Source organism: Toxotes jaculatrix, chromosome 11 (assembly GCF_017976425.1).
Source record: "Toxotes jaculatrix isolate fToxJac2 chromosome 11, fToxJac2.pri, whole genome shotgun sequence".
Taxonomy (NCBI): domain Eukaryota; kingdom Metazoa; phylum Chordata; class Actinopteri; family Toxotidae; genus Toxotes; species Toxotes jaculatrix.
Genome location: NC_054404.1, coordinates 8,930,116 through 8,953,993, shown reverse-complemented (window position 1 = coordinate 8,953,993; position 23,878 = coordinate 8,930,116). Strand labels below are relative to the sequence as shown.

The 23,878-nt window shown below is 40.7% G+C and overlaps 1 protein-coding gene across 1 annotated transcript; it reads left to right on the top strand.

Annotated features, from left to right (window-relative positions):
• The first annotated feature begins 7,655 nt into the window (after nucleotides 1-7,655).
• LOC121190112 (carbohydrate sulfotransferase 15-like) lies at nucleotides 7,656-23,478 on the top strand. Its single transcript, XM_041050700.1, has 8 exons — nucleotides 7,656-7,886; nucleotides 17,013-17,682; nucleotides 18,753-19,092; nucleotides 20,303-20,446; nucleotides 21,316-21,472; nucleotides 21,690-21,846; nucleotides 22,751-22,898; nucleotides 23,057-23,478. The coding sequence occupies exons 2-8, from the start codon at nucleotides 17,209-17,211 to the stop codon at nucleotides 23,245-23,247; spliced, it is 1,611 nt and encodes a 536-aa protein (XP_040906634.1). The 5' UTR covers nucleotides 7,656-7,886; nucleotides 17,013-17,208; the 3' UTR covers nucleotides 23,248-23,478.
• The last annotated feature ends 400 nt before the right edge of the window (nucleotides 23,479-23,878 follow it).

Genomic DNA, 23,878 nt, shown 5'->3' with positions numbered 1-23,878 from the left:
CAATTTTCCCCTGACATCAGTTTGATGGTGAGAGGGATGACAAACATCCTTCAATTAGACAGAATTCTCTCACTGCTGTCAAAACCTGGCCAACGTCAACCTGTCGCTAAGGTGCTGGTGTTAGCGGTGCAGCAATTTTAGTGTTTTCTGTCGTCTTAGTTCTTCTTTTTTCTCCCCCTCTTTCACATGCGCATACCTTTGCTCACACACACACACATACAACACACATTAATAAAAATTCTGTGTCCTTCCATTTAGGTTTGTTTGTTTGGACCAGTGCAAATGAATGCCCCCTCCTTTTGGTTCAGTGATATATTTCATTCCAACAAGGCCTGGCATGCAGCCGAAGAATCTGACAGTTTTGATCAATACTCTGGGAAATCAGGCATGAGGAACCCATCCCATATTTTGGCTTGAGGCAACTGTTATACGACAATGTGATGAATAATTTTGTGAGGTATCTGAGGGGGGTCATTTAGGCCTGGGCGAAGAGGGCGCGTGTTTAAAATTCATGCTGGAGAATGCTCTGGGACAAGGTCAGATGTTAATAGTAACAGCGCTTTCATGCCTGTGCATATGTGTGCATGTGTGTGTGCAGTGTTATGGGGAGAAAATTCCATCCACAGCCCCTGTTCACTGTACTTATCTTTTGCAGTGAAACGAGTAGGAGGCTTGAATAAATAAAATGGAGCTGAGGATTTTCCTTGTGTGTGTGTGTGCTATCTTCAGCCTCGGTGGTCCACAGGGACCGGCATCGTTTCCACTGAGGTTCACAGGTCAGATGGGAAGAGCCTGTGGTGGGTGAAAAGAGAAAGAGAAAGAGAAAAATACAGAGGTTTCCAGGTAGAATATAGCCGTATGTACACACTGAAAATGGCCAGTACACAGCATACTTTCTTTTATCTCTTGATATTTTCCTTACTTGTACATAAATCAGCAATTAGTCCCTGACTCAGCTACCAGAAAATAGACTTGCTAATTTAATCCTTAAAAAAAGGTCAAGTGCCTTAATGGTTTCTTTTTGAATTTATTATGTAAACTACCTAAAACCTGCATCAACACTGACACCTTATCACCCTACGGTGAACATGTGAGCAAATAGTAGACTATTTATGCATCCAGCAGGTACGGAGCATTGTTATTATTCATTTGGAGTCATGTTCGTGTCCGCTGGATCAAGGGAAGCCCAATATTCACCCTTCTTTTAACTCTTTTTTGGTCTGCACGAGCTCCAGAGGAAATACCTGGCTCTCTAGGCTGACTCTGTCTGCCAGTAATCCTGGGCATGTAGTGTACAGTGGGTTTATCTGAGGTTTTTCCTTGAAAGCAGCTGACTGTTGGTAGCGACACCAATAAGAACAGTGAGACTGAACCAAAATAACAAAGCTGAAAAGCTGTAAAGCCAAAACAACAAGCTGAAAAACACTAAAATTGTCCATAGACCTGAGAGTCCTGTGATAACATTCTGTAGATTTGTCACCGTGAGCTTCCTCTTTCACATACGAGTCATCAAGAGACATATATATGTAACATTGTGCACAACATGTTTTAAATCAGGAAAGAACAGCTGCAAGTACATTTAAGTAGAGTGTGGAAGTTTATTCTTGACATTGGAAACAAGGTGCAAACTTCCCAGCTTTATCCAGGCTTTGAACTGCGACTCATTGCAACTCATTAGAAAATAATGGAAACTCATTTGTTGTTGCGCATTTGTTGTCATGACCTTAACAGTCAGACAACTGAACAAACTGTCTGGGGAATTCAGTTGGCTGCAATCTGCAACCTCAACACTAGATGCCACTAAATCGCACCCTTCAAAGCAGAGGTGAGGATTCACCAAGTTGGTTTTATTTATAAGCCACAGCAGCAACAGTTCAGGTATTTGCATCTACACAGACCATGCTACTGCTGCAGTGGTTTTCAGAGTAAAGTGTGTGAGCTACCTCTCTTTTGTGAACTTTATTCATTTTTGCTATGGTTTAAAGATTAAGACCTCACTCCTGAAGACAGCCCCAGCTTTTTTACTCCTAATGTTTACCTGCAGCTGGTTGTCTGTGAGCTCTGGCTTCTGTAAATTTTATTGTATCTTACCAACTCCCCCAACCCATGAATCAAGAGGTGTAATACAGGAAAATCAAGAACTTATGTGTATCTGTTAACATGGCTCCCTTGTTTTGAGTAACATGCAGGCCAAGAAACAGAGAGTGATGTGAACAAAAGCTTGTCCTGGAGACTTTGTACAAATCCTGCTTTTGCTTGAATTGTTGGAGTTTGTATCTCAACTGCATCCTCCAGCGCAGCAGGGACCCCAGCCAAGGCAGGAGGAGATAAAACTGATTTCTTCAGCACCAAGCAGCAGTCAGTTGGCAGAAGGAGCCAGCTCGTAATGGTCTTTTAATCAGCTACAGAAAGTGAAAGTCAGGTTGTGGTTTAAGGGGGGTGGGGTGGGGGGGGTTTGTTGGCTGGTATGCGGGGGTCCTCTGCGATTTAGGGCTTTGACTGTCAGACATAACTGTACTGTACTACTTCTTCATCTCTGGGTCAGTTCCATGACAGTAAGAGGAAGTCATAAAAACTTAAACAGCCCTATTACCAAGAACAAAACTTGTTGAACATCTTTGCCCAGTTGTTTAAAGCTGCATGCAGAATATTGACATTATAATCGTTACACCAGCTGTTTCCTTTGGTTAAACCCTGTTTAAATCCTTGAAGCCAAAATACAAATTACCCAAATGTCAGACAGCTACTGTGCTTGGGAAGGAAGAGAATGCAAAATACTTGACAATCCAAATGCTCCCTTCTGTTTGCCTGCAGTCTGTCATCATCTCAGCTGTCTTCACCAGATGTTACCAGCCATTAGGAAAAAATGTAATGAAATCTACGAGTGTGAAAAGTAAGTAAGTATCCTCTTTTCTGTTTTCCTCATTAAATGTTTGGTGTAACAGATTCTGTTCTGACAGATCTTTGTCTTTGTATTTGCCAGAGGGAGTACAGTGTGTTCAGATTTCCAGAAAATGTCAATATTTTGTCTCTTTCAGTCCGAGTTTGCCCTCCTTCATTGATTTGTTCCTTTTATCATCAGCAATGTGGTTTTGATAAAGCTATTTCTATGTTTCTAGTGCTTTGTAAAATGAAAACGTTCCCTGTGAGAGGCAGAAAATTCAAATTAGCAAAACAATTAAAGCAGCCCAACTGAGCTGCAGAAAGAGGAATTATGATTTAGAGTTAAACTTCAGGCTTAATCTTACTTCAGGGGAAATGTTTGGATAACTTCCCATTTTGGGTTTTGCTCAAGACGGTCCGGAAATGGCATGCCAGTGTGTGAGCGATGTCTTGGATAAATCTCTGGCAGCCTATTCCGATTAAGTTCATCTGGTCCATCTTTTCCCTTTCCTCACAAATCTTTTGACTTTATGTGTACTAATCCTTGCACACAGACCGACGTGGACACGCTGATGTGATTACAAGACCACTGGCACAGGAGTCAAGCGGTGGATGAAAACTGATTTTCCAGGGAAACAGCTTTACGGTTTGGGAAATGAGTGTAATGTGATTTAATCGTGACTGAGATGAGGGGAGATTCCAGATTCTTGAATCAACTTGAACTCGGAGCTGAACTGACATGAGTGTTTCAAATTGAAGCTCTTAGAGGAGGCTGTTCTTAACTGTCCTAACAGCGCAGGGAGCTTTCTTATAAAATTATTCTTCCGTCTGATCAGCTTGGATGAGTAACAGAGATGTCATTAGTTAAATCCTCTGGTGAAGTCACTGTTAAAAAAAAAAGAAGACAAATGTTCAGAGATAAATTTTATATGAAGACTTTTATAATGTTATTCAGTGATGATAAATATTGAATATCCTTAAAAAAAATAGAGGCTCAAGCAGAATCTGGGAATTGATGAGCCCTCTGGTCAAAACAATGCAGCAATGGTTAAGACTTCTGCAGTAATTGGTGAAACTTCCTCTCGCTTCCCTGACGATCACTGTTTAATATTCTCTTCACCTCTCCTCTCCCCGAACACTGCAACGCTGCAGCTTTACCAGATGTGTTGTTTCACTGATCTGATGCATTCAAAGGTCAGCTGCACTAATAACACAAAAGGGAAGAGTGCTGTTAATTACAGTCTGTCTCAAAGTCAAAGACCGTAGTGCTGGAAAAGAGTTCGTCCTTCACATACACACATACACAAAGAGGATCATTAGAGGACATTATCTCGCAAGGGCTGCTAAGTGAACTAATGGCAGTCTAATGAACTCTTTTGCTGCTGTTACATTTGGAAAAGAGATGCAACAGTCTGTCTGTCAGCCCCTCACCTCTCATGGACAGAATCTGCAAAGCACAATTCCTCAATCAGAAGTTAAGAGACCTGAGCCTCTGTACACTGATGAAATCCCGATGCCTCTGTGCTGGATAGTAAACACACCAAGAAGAGCTGACATCTATGTATTTGACTGAGAAAGTTAATGCAGGAAAGGCAGAATTGGAGGCAGCGTGCAGATAAGAAAGGCTCAGCTTTTTCAATGAGCCTTGCTTTCCTTGAAGGATCTCAAATAACAGTATGAAAAAGATTTTTTACTTAGTGGAATATTTCTATAGGCCTTTGACAAAACTGTCAACTTTTGTCATTGAAGACAGAGGAAGCTTGCATGCCTGTGTCTGTGTGGGGGAGTGAAGAAGTGCTTCACATGACATTAATAATATCAGGATCATTTGCATGAAATTATGCCACAAATAATGTAATGCTAATCTAACTATGACTCAGTAGGAATAAAAAAAAAAAAACTCTCAAACAGCAGAGGTAAAACACTAAAAGCAAGAGAGGGAAAAGTCACGATTCCTAGTTCAAAGGGTGAGTTTTAAACAATTACAACAGCTAACATGTACAGAACACTGATGTTTTTTCACCTTTTTGAGTTGACATAGCGAACCTGTAAGTAAACAGTTGCTAAGTTACACATCCAGCAGTTACACTGCAACATTATCATTCATTTGGAGTCATGTTTCGGTTCACTCGCTGAATGTAAGTCCAATGTAAGTCTCTTTTAGCTCTGCTTTGGATCTCCACCAACTGCTGATGAAATATCTGGATCTTTGCCTGCTGGTTGGTGCCTAGCAGGTAGTGCACAGTGGGTTTCTTCAGGTTTTTTGCTGAAAAAATCTGAGAGTGAGAGAGAATGACTTGAAACCAAATGTGATCAACATGAACAACGGGCTGAAACTAAATGTAAAGTTCCATAAAGCTGAGGAGATCCAGAGGATAATTCTCCGCAGGTTCATCTCTATCATCTCTCTATTATTATTTAATGGTAACACTCAGTAGTTGTTGGAATATTTTAGTTCGGACCAAAGTGGGAGACCAACTGACTGACACTGCCATGCCTAGAGAGATAACCTCATTTACTGGTGTGTTTGAAAATGTGTACAACAATCAACATAAATAGCATCTGATACAATCAAACTGATTCAGGTAACTCTGCTGGGGAATCTGTCAGTTAGACTCCATTCATACACATAGCTTGTGCATCCCTGTGAGATGTGAATAAATCGCAATCAATTTAACAGGAATTAACAGCAATTACACGCAGAGTCTCATGCATATGGATATGCTCTGAAGGGGAGGCAGTTTATTCAAATGAGACTTTATCTTCATAGAGCAGCGTCAGTTTCCCAGGGCAGACTCTTTCACTTGTCAGAAATGAACCATGTCACCTCTTCAGAGCTGTAACCGGTGGGAGGGCCAAAATGAACATCACGACAGCCCCCGACATTTCATTTCATTCCTCTCATTTTTTTTTTCTGTTTATTCCCTGCAAGAAGCAGACGTCATGATGAATGTAGAGGAAGTTGTCTCTCGACAACAGAATTAATTTCCTTCCTGTAAAGAGGAGGAAATGTGTTGGTGATTTGAGAAACCTGTATCTTGTGTGGTGTACAGTGAACTGAAAGGCTTTTATATGCTCCTGATAGTTTTTGTGTGTGTGCATTAATGTGGATCAAAAGAGTAACTGGCAATGCCCTTTGCATTTGTGTTTTTTTAGGGAGGATTTAATGGTAATGTTGATAAACTTCCAGAGGCTGTTGTCATGCAGCTTTAAGTAGAATCAAAGAATGATGTTGTGTAGAAGAGATGTTGCATTGATAACAAAGCTGATCATATCAATTCATCCACCAATAGCATCCTCAGTTGACCAGAAAACAGAAACCATGCCTGTGATGTCTTTTAGTAAAGACAGCACAGACACCACCCTACCTTTACATGGTACAACTTTAACTTTAACCGATTCATGCCTCTTCTGAGAAATTTCTTAGAACTGTAATACACCACTCTCTAAAAGTAGACAAGGCAGGATGTGGGAGAATTATTCCACCAAAAAAACATTCAAATATTACAACTCATTCTGAACATTTCTTATGAGATGATTTTTCCTTCCTTTACTGGTCTTTCCTTCTGAATCCTGAGAATCCCAACTTTTCAAAGTGGACAAAATTGGATAAATATGTGGTTTTGTAATTTACCGACAAAATTATGGAGACCATTATCCAGCATTAATGTGGACCTGCATTTCAGTTTCATTTCAGCAGAATTTGTGGTTTTTGTCAGTAGGCCTAATGTGTCGTTGTGAAACATCCACACTGACTCCCACTCTTACAGAATGAGTCATGACAACTAATGAAGAAAAAATTTCTCCATCAATTGAAGAGAACATTATGACCACATTTAGAGCCCAGTGATAATCACCTGTTGCGCACATGACAGCTGTTCCTGTAACAATAAAATAAAGATTTTACATGACCAAGAAATGTCCCTGATTGCACAATATGGCTCACAAACAACATCAGCATTTCTGTCATAACAGCGATTTGTCCTGTAGAATAACATGCAATTTAGAAATTATAAAAAGTAAATAAAAACATACAATGAAAGGTGGTGAATGTTATACTATGGCTTCAAAGACACCAGTTCTTCAAATTGCTCAAGACTGCACAATGTTTTACTTTAATGCCTTCTCATCTTTGTATCAGAATGGACAAGTGGTGAGCATCGAAACAGAGATTAAATAATAACATGGGGATCATTTCAAGGCCAGAGTGCTACTATGTATTCACAGAGTCTGGTCTGTGAAAATGAAACCGCTGTGATGCAGCCAAATTAAATAAAACGGACGATTTGCAGCAAATGGAGCGAATGTTATGTATGTTACTGATTTCAGGGGGAGCTTCATGAGGACACAGGGGGCATTGTGCAGGAATATTTGGTCTTAAACACTAGAGATGATATTGCAGCTTCGATAAGCGAGTTTCCAACATTAAAGATCAACGCGTGAAAGAAAAAAACAGAAATGAATTTTAAGTCACAGATTTTGATACAGGGATTCCAGATGGTTACTTCTGCTGATTCTTGAATTAGGATAACTTCTTAATAAACTAAGGCAGGTAAACCTTTGAGGAGGTGGCAGAAGTGACCCGCATCTATTGATTTTTAAAGTAATTCAGGCCACCATTCATCATAACTGCACGTCAAACCTAATCAATATACGTATTTCGCAGCTGAAAAGTAGATCAGATTGGTTGTGCGGTTTCCTGCGCGGCTCCACATGCGCACCTCTCCTCCCCTCCTCCTCCTCCGCCTCCTTCTGTTGCGCGCGGGGGGGAGTTCAGTCAAATGGAGACTCCGGAAAGTCTCGCACATCCGCGACGAAACGCGGGCGGCGTTTGTTAAAAAATGAACGATGTTCACGCTGAGGATATGTTCACTCATCACTGAGTTCACTTGACGCCTCGCGCAGACACCTGTCAGGTCGTTTTGATCACCTTAACTGGCGGCCGGCATGGCTCGTGAGCGGCTACACGAGAGACGCCCGGATTGAAACGACTCAACTCCAGCGTGAGTATCTGTGTTCAGAAAGAAAATTGAATTACGAAAAGATTTTTAGGAAAGAGGATTTTGTTAGATTTTTTTTAGATCAGTCCCCAGCTGAGCGCCGTTTGTGGTCAATTATGTAAAAGTTTGTTTTCCCGGAATTGAATATTTTTGAATGTTTGGTCACAAATTCGCCTTCTTATCAGTCTTTATCGTTAATGTTAAAGGAAAAGTTGTGGTATTCTGTTGTCAGATAACTTGGCAGTAGGGCAGTAGAACTGTGTCTACGAATAGACAGCTTGCATGTGCAGAGGCACCCAGTAATAGCCTCAACTTAACCGAAACATTAAAAAATAAAATCAAAACACCGTTTGCAGATTCTTTAATTAGTGTCCAGAAATTTGCTATAAAGCGTCCCCAAAGCCATACTGTGTGTTTGAGACTTTGCGTTCCTCAAAAGTAACATCCTCCTGGTTAAATTTTCTCCCCCACTGAACAGCTGCAGAATATCTCAGTGTCATGTCTCTGGGGAGGGGGGTAAAAGACTCTACCAGAGACTGAGCCACAAACATGACTGTGTTATGAGTCAAAGATAAACCGCTGTGGACATTTGTATACATGCTCCCAATGTCTTATGCTTATCTACTATTTATTATTCTGTTTATTGTGACATAACAAGCCAGAACCTTCTCTGTCAACATCTGACTATTTGAGAGATTCCCCTGGCTAATTTCTTCCATTATGCCTAAATGGTTCCTTTCATGCACCTCAGCAAACAAGCCATGAAGTGATTTGTGTATTCTTTGTTTTTCCAGCTCATTGCAGAGGTTTAGTTGGAAGTCTGCTGTGAGATCTGATGATGTGTGAGATGTTTGTACACTCACTGTTTCTGTTTGACATTTAGTTCATTCTCCTCCCCATGCTCTCTAGTCTGTTAAACAGGCTGCAGCTCAGCTCAGAGTGCAGAGCAGAGGTCCTGACAGGTAGGCACTTGACCTTTGGACAAACTCGCCTCTGTGGATGCTCAGTGCAGCTTCTAAATTGCTAAAGTTGTCTTTTATTGTGAATTAGATGGAGGCAGTTTGTAAGTTGTTGCACCTCTCTTTGCCCACATAAGTCTGCACACACCCAAGACAAATCCTCACTCAGGCTGCTGCACCCAGCCCTACAGTCTGTCTGGTCTGCTGGGCAGGAAGGTTTTAGGTTGCCCCCGGAGTTTGCGGAACAAATGTCTGGAGCTGCTGAGATGTCAAAGTCATGCTTCCTTTGGCAAGGGCCGATGTTCGAAAAGGCTTAGGTAATGCTAAAAGTATGAGAGCGGAGAGAGGGAGAGTGAGAGAGCTGTACCATATCAGATTGTTTAGACTGGACTCAGGGGGTCCACCACAAATGGAAGAAAAGGATTCTGTAACGGAGAGCATTAGGAATGTGGGAGGATTGCATGATACTAAAGTGTTTTGGCAACAGCGCAGAGCTTCTATTTCAAGAGTTGGTCGTTTTTAACCTGAGATGACAACAAGCCTCAGTAATGCAACACCGGCTATGCATTATTTCCAGCACAAAAACTGTTTTTGAAAGGATGGTTCGGTGCAGTCAAACTTTTATCTGCATGTCACTCTCCTGTCGTTGTGCTTGAGTTGCCCTGCTGTCGAGTAATTTTCCTGATGGATGATGTCTTTCCCTTGGATTTTTCTTTGTTTGTTTTTCTTTTCCATCCAGTGATATTTTGTTTGAACATCATGTTTTCTACAGTTGTACCAGAAATCTTTCTCCTCCACTGCAGATGATTTTAAAATGTGTTCTGTCATATTTTTTTTTCTCCTTTAAGACTAAGTTGCATGGTTGAATTGGCATTTATCACAACAGAAGAAATTATATCTGTGATGTGTGGTAAAATTACTCAATTAAATTTATCCATTCTGACACTTAATAAACGTTGTCATACCAGTGTAGAGTGAGCACTCGGGCCATTTTGTCTCATACTGCCTCAAAATTAAGGAGTAACAACAATTTCACATTTTGCAACAATTTAAACACTAAAAGTGTTTTTTTTTTTTTTTGTAGTTGTATGCTTACAGATTTCACCTCCAAATGGCTTAAAGTAAATAGTAAAGGTTCACGAAATACAACAAGTCAAAAATAACACTTTAATTAGATGCATATGTGCTGTAGCCCGGAATGTGATCCAGTACAAATATTTTCTCACATGTATTAAAGCATTATAACGTGGGATCAGGCAGTGCTCCAAATGAAATGTAGGCACACAGGTCATGAGTGTCTCATTAAATGTATTTGTTATGTTCATGACACGTAATAATTACAGTATAACTGTAAAGGTTTAAAAATTAGAATCATGTTTTCACATGTGTGCCTCTTAAACTTTTTTCGGTTCACACAGAGTATATGAACAGCTTTTGGTTCACTAGGGTTAATAAAGAAATCCAATAAGTGCGATCAAGCTGCTACATGTCATGGGGCAGTGTTTTGTGTGTGCAAACAGGATCTACAGTCGTAGGTCTCAATGCACAATTGAAAGCAGTGACAGTTGAATAGCGCTGACAGGTTCTGTCTTCAAGAGTTTTTTTTCATCAACATAATCAGCAGCCAAAGGCACTGCTGGTCCTGCACACTGCTCCAGGGGATACGTATGTCAGGTTCAGGAGGAACATCAACCGTTGGCTGCTGACCAAAGCCCAGCTTTCCTCCCACTGATTTGGCGAATCAATGGAAAAAACGTTTCTAAGTACCACAATTACTCCAAAGTGAGTATTTCACAATAAGGTCCAGTAAAAACAGAATTCTTGAACAGTCATATGAGTATTTTCATACCATTAATCTGTGCAAGAACTCAGCTAAGGTAATCTTACGCCCACACACCTGGAAACCTGTGGCGTATGTGTAGCAAGTTTAATCAGAATGATCATGCTGGAACATGATGTCCACTGTAACTATCCAATTCTAATAATAATACATCTTTGCAGTTTACAGATTGGCGTCCTGCTTCACCTTTGACCTATCATTCTTGCTGTAGATTTCCTGTGCAGTTAGGGAGTTTTGATTTTACATCACGCTAAAGTGGTTTGCACAATCTGTGTGGTTGTCTGACCACAAAGCAGTGAAAATAAAACCCCAGTTTTAAAACATGGAATTACCCTTTAAATCACTGAGGCTGCACTGCTCAACAAGGCTGACCTCAGATCCACCTCCCGTCTTCAGACCGGCCTCTTCCTCATCCCTCGCTCTCTTTAAACAGTAGGCCAAATGTTTCACATGTTTTCGGCTTCTTATTAATGTCACGTTGGTTTTAAAGTGCTGCTAAAGCAAACAAGCTGCTGCTATAAGGAAAATATGTGCATGCAAATATATACACTGATATGCATTTGCAAACACACAGTTTAACTGAGAATCACATCTGTACTCCAGATGTCAAGGTGGACTGCGGTGACCTGTCTGATCATGTCAGACACCTTTGTTAAACAAGAGGTTCAACATTTCTGGTGCTTTTCTTAGTACGTGTCTGTTTACTTTAGACTGTACTGTTGCTTCAGCAGCCTGCTCATTTTTTGAGATTAAGGAGTCAGATTCCTGTGAAGGCAAACATCATTCTCCAGTGATGAAAAAATCAACTCGCTCATCTTCTCTCTTAGTGGAAAGGGAAAAGGAAAGGGAGGACTAGTCCAGCATGATGAGACGGATGAAGCCCACTTCCTGAGATGTTTGTGCTCTCAAGGAGCTTTTACATTTCCTGCCAAGATTTCATCCAAAATCTAACTATGAGAAGGGCCAGAGAAAGAAAAAAAACCTGATCTCTGTGTACCTCCCAGTGGAGAGTAATTTTTATTTTCTGTTCTTCATATTACTTCTACTTCTGATTTCTCTTTCCTCCACACAGAGCAAGTTTTACTATTATCGCAGTTTGGTATCCCATCCATCTTTGTTTGACCTCCCCATCAGCAGGGAGGCCGTCTTATTTCCTTTTGTGGCATTGGTTTCTCTTGTGCCTCCCATTTCCCAGCGCTGGGATTCAGCCAAGTCCCAGTAACAGAGTGTACTGTACAAGGTCAGGATGTGTTTACATAGTTATAAACATGAAGACACAATTAAAACATGTTTCAGGAGAGGCGAGAATATGTGCTTGCTCTGAATACTGGCTCTTGGAACTGATTGTCTCCCCTCTTTGACTGATTTGGTGGTGAATCCTCTCAAGGTGTTCTTCATATTTGTGCAAGCTCTATTTCATGCTAAGATTTCATAACATTCATGCTCAACAGAGGTGTACATCTGCATACGGCATGCAGCATTTTGTCTGTGGAAGAGCTCTGCGGGGATGCTGATTTTCATTTGCTGTTTAGCTGGTACCCTTGCAGTGGAGGCTGATTGGCATCATTTTGTCACGAAGGGCGGATAGAGGGGGATAAATTAGAGGGTGCAAGACAGGGAAGCAGCGTGTAATGAGCATGCTTTTGTGTGTATGTTGTACATCAAGTGTGCATGAATGTGTATGTGTGTAGGGTTTTACGCTCCCATGTGATGACATGACCTGCGCCCAATCAGGCAGACGCATAAAAGTCTACTCTTCTCTCTGATAGAAGAAGAACCACATGGAAGCACAGAGCAGGAACGAGACACATGTCTGTAGTTTGACAGTAGTAATTGTTAATATTTATCAGCAGCTCAGAAAGTTGAATTCCAAATTTGACACACAGCTGTGGGATCTGTGCAGCCGGAGCTAATTAAAAATAATGAGCTTCATGGTTTGTCCATGTAACAGCCACACGCTTCTGATATGTCGGGTCTGTGTCAGAGCTGAACATACTGTTTTGACAAATCAGTAAACAATGTATTTCACTGTAGCCTCTGTGAGGAAGTAAAGAAACTAAATTTCTCAGTTGCAAAAGTGGCCTGTTCTACAGAGAGCGTAATAATATAGACAGCATTTGTTTGGACATGCTAGCGACCTGAATAGCAATTTTGGTGTGTGAAATTTACATGTGTTTGCGCCCCCCCCCCCCTCCCCAGAGGATGAAGCCTTTGGTGATCCTCTGACTTTACCTCTATTGGCAGTATGACATCTGTGGTTCAGATTGAAATATCTTGACATCTATTGGACAAATTGTCATGAAGTTTGGAACAGATATTGAAGGTCACTGAAGGATCTACTCTAGACTCCCTCGAGTTTTCCTCTAGCACCACCAACAGGTCAAATATAGCATAAGCATAAACATAAAGTATTAGCATGCCATGTTAAAACTGAGCTCAAAGTAGCACTGGGCCTAATTATAGCCAGAAATATATAAGCAAAATAAAGTGGCTGCACTTAGTAGACTATATAGCCTATGGTCTGAGTCTGTGAGAGATATATATATATATATATATATATATATATATATATATATATATATATATATATATATATATATATATATATATATATATATATATATATATATATATATATATATATATATATATATCACAGATCACAGATATATAATTATGATTAAACAAGATAGCAAAAAGGAGAGATGAGGGATTTACAAGTGTATTAACTATCCAAAAAGAAGATATTGCATCCTTGACCTCATGGGTGGTGTGAGGAGAGACTCCATGAGTCAATTAAATCAAATGGTTTTACCCACTTTGCCTGAATGGATTAAATACATTTCATGGAAAATCTGCTCAATAGTTTATTGGTTGAACAAGAGGAAGTGTCCAAAATGGAAGGAGTTCATCCTGTGGGATCATAGATGTCCATCTCTTTCAACCCCATGGCAATCTGTCCATTAATTTCTGACATTTCTTTACAACAAATGGGAAATCTTGGACTCACAGTGCCACTAACAGAAAGGTCAGGAGCTCAGTAGAAATATTAGCTTTAATTCTCTAGTGTCTGTGGATATCCAAGCCAGCAGGAAATCTTGCCAGCAAGTGTTGTAATATCTTGATTTGATCCAGAGTGTGGGATGGACTAAATAACTCCCTGACCAACATCACCACTCCTCAGGGTTTGAAATCACTGTTAAGGTGAGAAGAATGAGACGTGTGTGTGTGTGTGTGTGTGTGTGTGTGTGTGTGTGTGTGTGTGTGTGTGTGTGTGTGTGTGTGTGTGTGAATACAGAATGTAGCCAGTCTAAAAGTTAGTGTGGGAATCTTGGAGAATATAGAGTAATACAGAATATAGAGGATAAAGCCAGTAGGCAAAAAAAGGAACACAACACACTAAGATAGATGGTGATATGTAGTAGCTGGGTATATTTTTGATGTATGTAGCTTATATTTACTGCACTTTGTGAGGTGGTGGGTGAAATTATATCATGGCTCCCCACTTCAGAAAAAACAGCCTTAAGTCTGCAAGATTTCAGACAATCTGACAAACAACATCAACCCAATACATTGCTACCAACAACATGAGTAATATCCCACTCCGGCTGTGATACCAGATCAGTCTTGACATTTTGTGCACTTAGGACAACAAAGGCATCTAATGCGATGATGAATGTGGGTTTTTATTTTGAGTCAGCATGATCTTGATGGTGGGGTTTCACCTCAGTCAATCCCACCTGCTGTTTGTTTCCCACCGTAGATCGATTTTTAGACCAAAGAGGTCCAAAGGCTGTCTTTTCTGCTCATTCTCACACTGTTTTTTTTTTTTCATCTCTGCTGCTTCCCTTTCCCACTCTATGCTTTACCCTTGGCTCCCACTGTCCTCTTGATGCTCTGTCACATTTCCAAATCTCTCTCTTCTCTCACACTTTGAAATTTTGGTCTACCCAGACATTAATCTTTAATGCGAATAATACATTAATAGTTACAGAGAGCAGAGCAGATAACAATTAGCTGAATGTGTAGAAATAGAGATATTCAGAGACAGGAATTAAATAAGACCAGAGAGTTGTATGCATTAAGGTGATACTTTTCAAAACACAGCCAGAAAAGGATTTACACATCATTAAAAATCATCCAGACAACATCAAAACATGGAAACACGTGACATATAAAGGAAAGGCAGGAATCAGGATTGGAATCAAAAGCAGCATCATTCACAAAAAACTTAAACTGTCAATTACTGTAGATGTCAGAGTTGCATTTAGTGAGTGGTGTCATTGGCATTTTAAAAAACCTCCTCCATCTGCTAATATTTAATTAATCTAGGCACATAACACCTCAGGAAGGATCAAAAATAAGTCATTTGCCCAATCCCAGCGTCTATCCATGCAGGCTCGCAGATAATGCCATGCATTCCTGATAAATCTGTAAGGGCTCAGCTGTCCCATTATGAAATCTGAAAGTGTGTGAGGGCTTTCTTGTGGACTTTTCCAGCCCTTTGTGCACATTTTCAGCAAGTCCACACCGATGCAAACTGTTCTCAAGTAACCCACAATCAACCAAAAAAATTGGTCCTATGTGATGTCCCGACTTCTACTTTCTCATATACATCTAGCTACAAAAAGGCTGCATCTTACTCTTCTCATTATGCAGCATGGTAGTCTTGATAGAACTTGTCTTTCAGGCTCTTCCTGCCTACCGTGCCTCCAGTTTGCAGTGCAGGATCTCTATTAAAAATCTGTAGTTTCAAAGACCAGGTTGAGATAACCCTGATAACATCGCTATGACTCCCTCCGACACGATTTGCCTGTTTTCACTGGCTGGGTAATAATCCCCACAACGACTAAACCGCGCTTGTGTTGCGTAAAATCAGTGGGTGGCCCCTCTAATCTGATTTGATCCAACAGCATTACAACTGTTTCTCATATAAACACAGCATGAACAACTAAATTCCCTTTGCCCTGTCGACCATTTTGATGTCACAAGGCGCTGTCCCCTCCTCTTATTATCAATTGCACTCATGCAATTACATCTCAGTGACTTCAAAAATGCCTGTGAGCTCTCTGTACTTAAGGGGTGTGAAAATTTGAGTTCTGGTCACCTTCTAAAACAGAGTCGCTCTCACTGAACATAGCATGAAAACCTCTTCAGGCATGTACAGTGTATAGTTCGCAGCGTGGTGTAATGTTTTTATGTTATCAGTAACAGCTACAGCATGTTAAAGGAGAGCCTTGCCCTACAGTTATGATGGCAACCTGCCAATCACTTCTGCGGTTGACGGCACTATCTGTACAATATCTGAATATTTGTGAGCTGGCTGAAGTTTCTAATTTTCTTACAGTGATGACATTTCATTGTTGCTAGGATTCCTTTCACAAAATGAACTGATGTTGTCTGGGATGACTGAGGAGGAGCGGGGTTTCTTCATACTCTGAATTTGCACCTTAATGATGTAAGTGAGGCACATGATGTTTTTTGTGGCTGTACTTTAACAGGCCCCTGTTGTGCAGTAAGAAAGAAAACACTGCAAAATTACAGACTGCTTCATGAAGTTCGCTGGAGCTGGTGCCGGATTTCATTTCCTGGTCCAGTGGGATTGTTAAATCTCACAAACTCTGCAACAAAAGAAAGATAAATACATTACTGGCTGTGTTTTAAAAACGTTTTACACCTCAATATCTGGAATTTACTTGGACTGGACCCTTGAAATAATAATGCTACTTTCTTATAATACATGTGGTGGGGAAAGAAAACAACGAGTGCTTTTGCCCCACTGTGTGTCCACCTGCATCAATACCTAACTTCACTCTCAGTGTGAAAAACCTCAATTTTGAGAATTACATTTTCAGCTTAACAAAATAAGACTCTCAGCACGCTTGCAGCACACAGAGAATAATCGTGTATTTTTAGTTTTGAATTACAGAGTAACTATTATTATGACCTTGAAAGTCTCTTAGTAGAGCTTGTCTTTGCATGTGCTATATAGCCTTCATCATAAAGCTGGGGTTCTCCATCCAGTGGACCACACACACTCTGCAGCTGGCCTCAAACCTTTTATTTCCTTAAACATTTTTTCATGCTATAGAAGGGAGCATAGTTTGAAATTCATATACTGATGCCTGAGAAGGGGAATAAAGCTCCCTCAAATACCCTAATATTAAAAGTGCTCCTACCACCTTCCTTGGAATTATGGGAGATGACTGAAATACTTCAAAGGAAACTGAACTGCTGCACTTTTGGTGAAAAGAAAACTGAAGTCATAGTAAAAAAAAAAAAAAACCAAGCCCCATGCATTGTGTTTTAACAACTGTTTCTGATTTATAGGAGGCCGTGCTGAAGACTGGAGAGTGTGTAAGAAATGAAGACAAATAATGACCTGCAGATTAAAAACTATGATGAATGGACACACCAGGACACATAACCTCCTGTAGGTGAAGCCTGAACTTTTTTTTTTTTTTTTGAGAGAGAGAATAATTTCCCAGCTCCTCTTTCTACATGCCTGCTCTGACTCTATGTCAGTATGTCACTATCAGACTGCAAATATGAGAACAACACCCAAAGGGACCACAGTTGCAGCCTCCATGGCCTGCCGATGCCTGAGAGCTATGAGCAAAGGCCTGTCAGGACGTTTTTTCATTTCAGGCCCTCAAATGCCCCTGAAAATCTGGATGTCAAGTGGGTTCCCCTGTTGCCGCTGGCTAACCTGCGGAGCATCTCCAAAGTCAGACTGGTCAGTTTCCTCCTGGGGTTGACAATGACGTTTCTCGTCATGGCTTCTTACATCCTGTCGTGGGACAAGAAAAGTCTTTTGTTCACCCCCGCACCCTATCAGCTCAGACCTGTGGTCGTCTCAACAAGCACAGCAGCAGCTGAAGTTTCCTCAGAAAAGAATTTAATGGACATGAAACTGCTGGCGAAGATCATTGGCTCCAAACTGGAATACACACCCAGGAAGGTGCCTGACGAAAAGGACGTCGTTGAAACTGACTCCCATGTAAGTGTGTGGAAAAAACAGCCTGACTCATTTTTGCTGTACATCAGCAGACCAGCAATGATAAAGGCTGTTTTTGTTACAGTTCCAGGCTGCCATGATGCAATGTTTTCACCCTAAATGACAAAAATATACTGGCAAGTGATGATTCAGTCTACACTGGAAAATGTTAATAAGTGGCCACTATTATTGCTTTCTTTTTTTGTGGACAAATATGAGTTATAGGAGAGCAAGAAATAACAAACACTGTAAAATCAGCCCTGCAGTAAACACCTGTTTGGTGAAGCTCATAATGACCAGTGTTTGTTGAGTCAGTCAGAGGTGTTGATTCAGCTTAATGTTTTTAGAGCCAACGTTTGTAGAGCTGGTAAGTAAATATCAGGTTTCATGTCTCACTAACTGTTGCTAAAGACCTACTGACTGCTGTTACTTCTGTCTGTGCTAATGAACTATAATTCTCCTGTGTCTGGTGCATGTTCTCATCATACCACGTTACTGTACATAATTTTGCAGTGTTTATGGAACTGCAACTCTGGCAGCTACGCTGTAAATGACAATTGCAGGGGTAGTAACACAAGTGAGTCAGTAAGCTGATTATCAATTATGGGTGTGTGTCAGCCTTAGACACGCAGAGTGAATATCTGAGTTTTCAAAGCAACATAATGCAACTCACTGTCAAACAATGAGGCCATGCAGGCGATGATGCATAACTTGCGAAGCTGTAGAAACATGTCATGCATGTTTTGATCATTTTTATGTTGTGAGAACATGTATCCATTGACATGCAGTGAAAAATCACATGAACTGAAACTGAAACAAATGCTGGTCTCTGTGAAAGTAGAAGCTACCATGTTTTACCAGCCTCCTTTCAAGCCCAGGGATACTAAAGGAGTACACTGCTGAGGGACTTATTTTGTAGCTGCAAGCTTCTCAAGAATGACAAATGTTACCTCTGACAGTTTCAGCACAAATGAAACATGATATCCGTCTCCACATCATGATTTACAGATGGCCTACAGTGTGTTATGCAGTATTTCAGTTATTTTGTCCATGCCTTGTGTTCTTCTCTGCAGTTGTTTTCTGTAATTCCTCGCCATTTCCTGCCCAGCATCAAGAGCCCTTGCTGGTATGAGGAGTTCTCCGGTGAACTCAACACTGATCCGTACAAGAGGAACCTCTTTACTCTGCGCTCAAAGAGCTTCAAGACTGTGTGTGACCACCTGAGGACCGACTTCCACCAGCATTTATACCACAGAGATGGCAAGCAGTTTCGCCTGCGCTGCTTGCCGTACTTCTACATTATCGGCCAACCAAAGTGTGGCACAACAGACTTGTTTCACAGATTGCTGCTGCACCCAGAGGTCAAGTTCAACACCATGAAGGAGCCACACTGGTGGACCAGGAAACGCTTTGGTAAGTCATCAGGCATCAGGAGATGGCTGGTATTTTATATTGTTTTTATTAACTTTTCTTTGAACTTTAAGCTGACTAGGACTCACTCAGGAACATAGATTAGATGTATCTTGAAGGAACAGTTAATCACTTTGGGAAATGTACTTTTTCGCTTTCTTGCAAAGAGTTAGATCAATACCATATGAAAACCATATGAAGCTAAAACAGTACTTAGCCTGTGGGTGGGGGGGTAGGGAGGATGCTGGACTATATTTTGACCGCAGAAAGTGATTTCCGCAAGTCTTGTAGTCACCATGAGGTTGCTAGTCAACCAGCGGAGAGTGCAGGAAGTCCCTGATCCCAGCCAAGAAGTTGTTTGGCAACAGCAACCATAGCAACCTGTAAAACCAACAATTTGTTTTTCACTCTCCTGTTTTTGTGCTTTTTAAACAAATGAGGTGTACTGTAATGTGTCAAATAGTGAGATTTTAGCAGGAATGGCAGGAGTTCCCTCTGACGTTTTCAACAAAAATGGTACAGAAAATGGAAAATGGTCTATGTGCTGGATGTGTCCTTAGTGGCAGACTGTTTTCAGTCTTTATGCTAAGCTAAGCTAAGCATAAGGACAGATACAAGAGTGGTATCAATCTTCTCATCTAACTCTAGGCAAGAAAGTGAATACGCATATTCACAAAACAGTGAACAGTAATTAATATTGTTGTTCTTAGTAGACAAACCCATTACTTCTAAACCTCTAAGTTGAATGAAAATCTACATACAACCCATAATATGTAGCAGATGAAATGACCTGACCATCATGTTTTTTAGAAGTGATGACATGACCTCATTGTGTTTTTTGGTAAAATTTCCAAATGTTTGAGCTAAACTACTACTACTGACTGTAACTGAGGACCCTCTGCAGCTGCTTTGTGTTCTGATAAAAGGCTCCATTAATTCTCTTCCCTGGAGGGCTTGCGCTGTGAGCTGCCTGCAGGAAGCGCAGTCTTTATATTTGCGTGTATGTAATTGCTGTATGTTTGTTGTTTGTGTGTTGTTTATGTACTTTGAAATGGATTCAGATTCTTTGATTTGATTATTTATTTATTTATTTAGTTATCTATTGCTTGTTTGTTCAGCGTAATTCAAAACTTACACAATCCATTAAATTACTTTCATGGGAAAGAATCAATGAGATATAAATGAAGTTGTTTTGGTGTACCTCTGCATTCAGGTTATATCCGTTTCAAAGATGGCTTCCAGGAAAGTTTTCCTGTTGAAGACTACCTGGATCTGTTTGACTTGGCAGCCCACAACATCCAAGCAAGAATCAGTGGAAATTCATCTGGAGACCACAGCCAACTCCAGCTCATTACAGGTGAACACATGTCAGAGTGTGTGTGTGTGTGTGTGTGTGTGTGGGTGCGGGTGTGGGTATGGTTTGATATTATTAGTGTCAATTGGGCATCAGATAGAAGAATCCCCTGTTTTTATAGTTTTCATTTGCTATTTTCTGAAGACCTTTGAACAGCCAAACAATTGGAGCCTGACCATGGTTCAGATTACAGGTCTGCTTTGTCTCCTCTTCCTCACTCACTTTGGCTCTGACCTCAGTAGCACTACTGTGCTCATGTGAAGAGCCAGAGGGGAATACCATTCACGTTATTCTAGATAGTGTGTCATCTAAAAAGAACAGTACAGTGTGTTTAGCAGTGCACGCAGAAACCCGAACACCTTTGTGTGCTGTCGTACATCTGAGATTATTGAAATCTTTGTTCACCCGGGCCTGGCTCTGAGAAGTCGAGAATAACCGCTAATAAACATGGAGGTGAAAATTATATTCACAGAGTGGAGCGGTATTGATAATTTGAAGGGCAATCTTGGTTTTCTAAAGTGATCTTTTTTCTTTGAAGTCTTGCAGTCAGGGAGGCTCTGCTTAATTGGCTTTGGTTGCTGAAGTGGAAAAAACTTCCCATTTGGATTTTGCATGGGTACTGATAATAAATTACACAGTTCATTTTTAAAATCTAAAACGTTAACACTGTGCTGTTTCAAAGCAGTTCAAGCACGGATTTGTGAGGCCTAATGTTCCTAGATAAGGAAAGTATCCACAACATGTCTTGAATATTTTGACCTGAATTTCTGCTCAACTTTGCCACATTATGCCTGAGTCTCTGCACTGCTTGCTGCATTTTAAATGAACTCTTGTTACCCAAGGTGATGCTAAGACTGTCAATGTCTTGACAGGTGAAGCCAGTGCATCCACTATGTGGGACAACCAAGCCTGGAGCTACCTCCACGATGGCAGGGAGGATACAGGGCCCCCGTTCCTGGCCCAGGATTTCATCCATGCCATCCAGCCTAGTGCAAAAATCATCATCATGCTTAGAGATCCAGTAGAGAGGTACTGCAGAGCAATCCATCTGCACACATCTGCCTTTATAGATGTGATTTTCAGTGGTGGAACAATGTCAAGCAGTTTTGGTTGCTTCTAAAGGGGTTTTCCAGTAATTTATCATTGTTCAAAGCATATTTGTTTTAAATCAGAGCTCTGTGATACATCTAGCAAAATCTCATTTCATAAATCCAACTGGCTTACAACTCTATCACTGTGTTCCCAGGCTTTACTCTGACTACCTGTATTTTAAGATGGCCAACAAGTCAGCAGAGGACTTCCATGTGAAGGTCGTAGAGTCTGTGCAGCTGTTTCAGTCTTGCCTGTCTGAGAGTTCACTTCGTTCTTGCGCCTACAACACCAGCCTCTCCAACGCCATGCCGGTTAGCTGAAATAATGTTCTCTCTATTAACTCTCTGAATACCAGTTACCATGAAAATGGCTGCAGTTTTTTTTTTTTAAACTATATTTAATAACAAAAAACACAAAATTTATATTTGGGAATTTCTGCCTGTCCTCCAAGTGGTTGTAAATAGATGTAACTGCACTTTTCCGTTCTGTGCGGGGAAAAATATCACCAACTAACTGCCCAGTGTCACTTCAGACCCTTCAGCATATATCCTGTCAGGCAGTGTTCCCTCAGGAATAGCCTGAGTTATGAGCTCTGTCGGCTGGACACCCCTAATCACAACATGCAGGTGACAGCACTGTTATCTGGGAGATTTACTACAGTAAAAGCAGTAGTCGGTTCGGCCTGAAACCACTGGGAGAAAAACAGAATCAGTCTCAAATCTAACAAAAAATATTCAGAAAAACACACTGAGCTTCTTTGTTTGCACGTCTCTTCTGTTACAGATAAGATGATGATGAGGGGGTTTCAAAATACGTTAAAGCTTGTGCCAGTCTGCTTTTGAGCCAGAGGACAGTGTCTTAGTCTCAGTAGGTGGTGTTGTACTGTGGTGCCCTCTGGAGGACGCAAAGTGTCTGTGCATCTGGAGTAGTTTAGTTTATTCATTTTTCTCGATCAGCAGTTGCAATAACTCAAAATAGTAATACAAAAAATGAAATAAAATAAGTAAGTAAATACTAAGGCGCTCTTAACTTTGCCGTTCAAAGAAAAAAAATTGTGGATTTGTTGGAAATGATTTCACTTGCTTTATCCTTTTGATTTCCATTTGTTGTTTACATAATGTTGTCCACCATCCGTATGTCTGCTATTGACTTGTACAAAAAAGTCTCACCACAAGAGAGTCAGGGTATTGACTTTGTCTGATGTTTGCCCTACAGGTGAGGCTAAATTTGGGGATGTACATCGTCTTCTTACTGGACTGGCTGACAGTTTTCCATAGGGAGCAGATTCTAGTTCTGCGACTAGAAGACTATGCAGCCAACCTCAAAGTGACAATAAAGAAAGTCTTTGATTTTCTGAGTCTAGGTGCGTATCCGAAAAGCTCTTTGTACATTAAAATATTTTAAATATCAGGGGAAAAAGAACATGTATTTTGTCATCCTGGCTGCGTATTTTTCTGGTTGTTTCAGCCTTGAGCTTTCACTTCTGTATCCTTGTCATCTTGTCTCCCACCTTCTGTGCAGGCCCTCTGTCGGAGAAGGTGGAGGCAGCACTGACCAAACGGCCCATGTCTAACACCCGGCGGGTGGCAGACAGGAACCTGGGTCCTATGCTTCCAGCCACCAGAAACCTCCTCAGGGAATTTCACCAGCCCTTCAACTGTAAACTTGCCAGTATGCTGGACAACAAGGCCTTTCTCTGGAGCAACACCTGAAAGGGACATGAGCACGGACAAAATGTGGATGGATGCGAATTAACGACCAGAACCAGAAGCTAAAGTAGGAGTACCTTTTGAAATGAGTTTGAAGTATAAGAACTAGTTGTACTGTATATGGAATTATATGAGGTGTATGGGCTTTGTTTGTGATATTTATTTGCTTTTGAAAGAATGTGAGCAGCTCATCAAATCAAGATGATAATAAAAGAATCTGACTTTGTGTTTCAATTTGATGCTTTTGCAGTGTTGAAAAAACATTTTACCACTGCCAACTAAAAGTCCATAAAACACAGTTACAGTCACAGTTACGTCTTAATAAATTTTTTATTTCATTACTTCATATCATATGGTCATTAAACTGTGATTTGATTTTATACAGCAAAACAATTAGCCAGAAAGATACACACACAAAGAGAAAGGGATATAAAAAGGATGCATGTTATTCTAACGGTTTGTACATGTTTGTGCAGAAAATTGGCTTGAGGGAAGTATCAGCGAACAGTTTTTGAAAGCCAAGATATTTCAAAACAAACACTTTAAGTGCTGAAACCTCATGAACCTTTATGACCTGACAGTGGGTCAGTCAGTGCAAACTCACAACATAAACTGTTCAAAGTCTCAGAAGATA

Bases quoted from the DNA above. Each gene is read 5' to 3' on its own strand.
- LOC121190112 (XM_041050700.1), top strand. From the start codon at position 17,209: ATGTCACTATCAGACTGCAAATATGAGAACAACACCCAAAGGGACCAC. The intron at 20,447-21,315 runs GTGAACACATGT...ATGTCTTGACAG, and splicing joins CCAACTCCAGCTCATTACAG to GTGAAGCCAGTGCATCCACT. The intron at 21,847-22,750 runs GTTAGCTGAAAT...TTTGCCCTACAG, and splicing joins GCCTCTCCAACGCCATGCCG to GTGAGGCTAAATTTGGGGAT.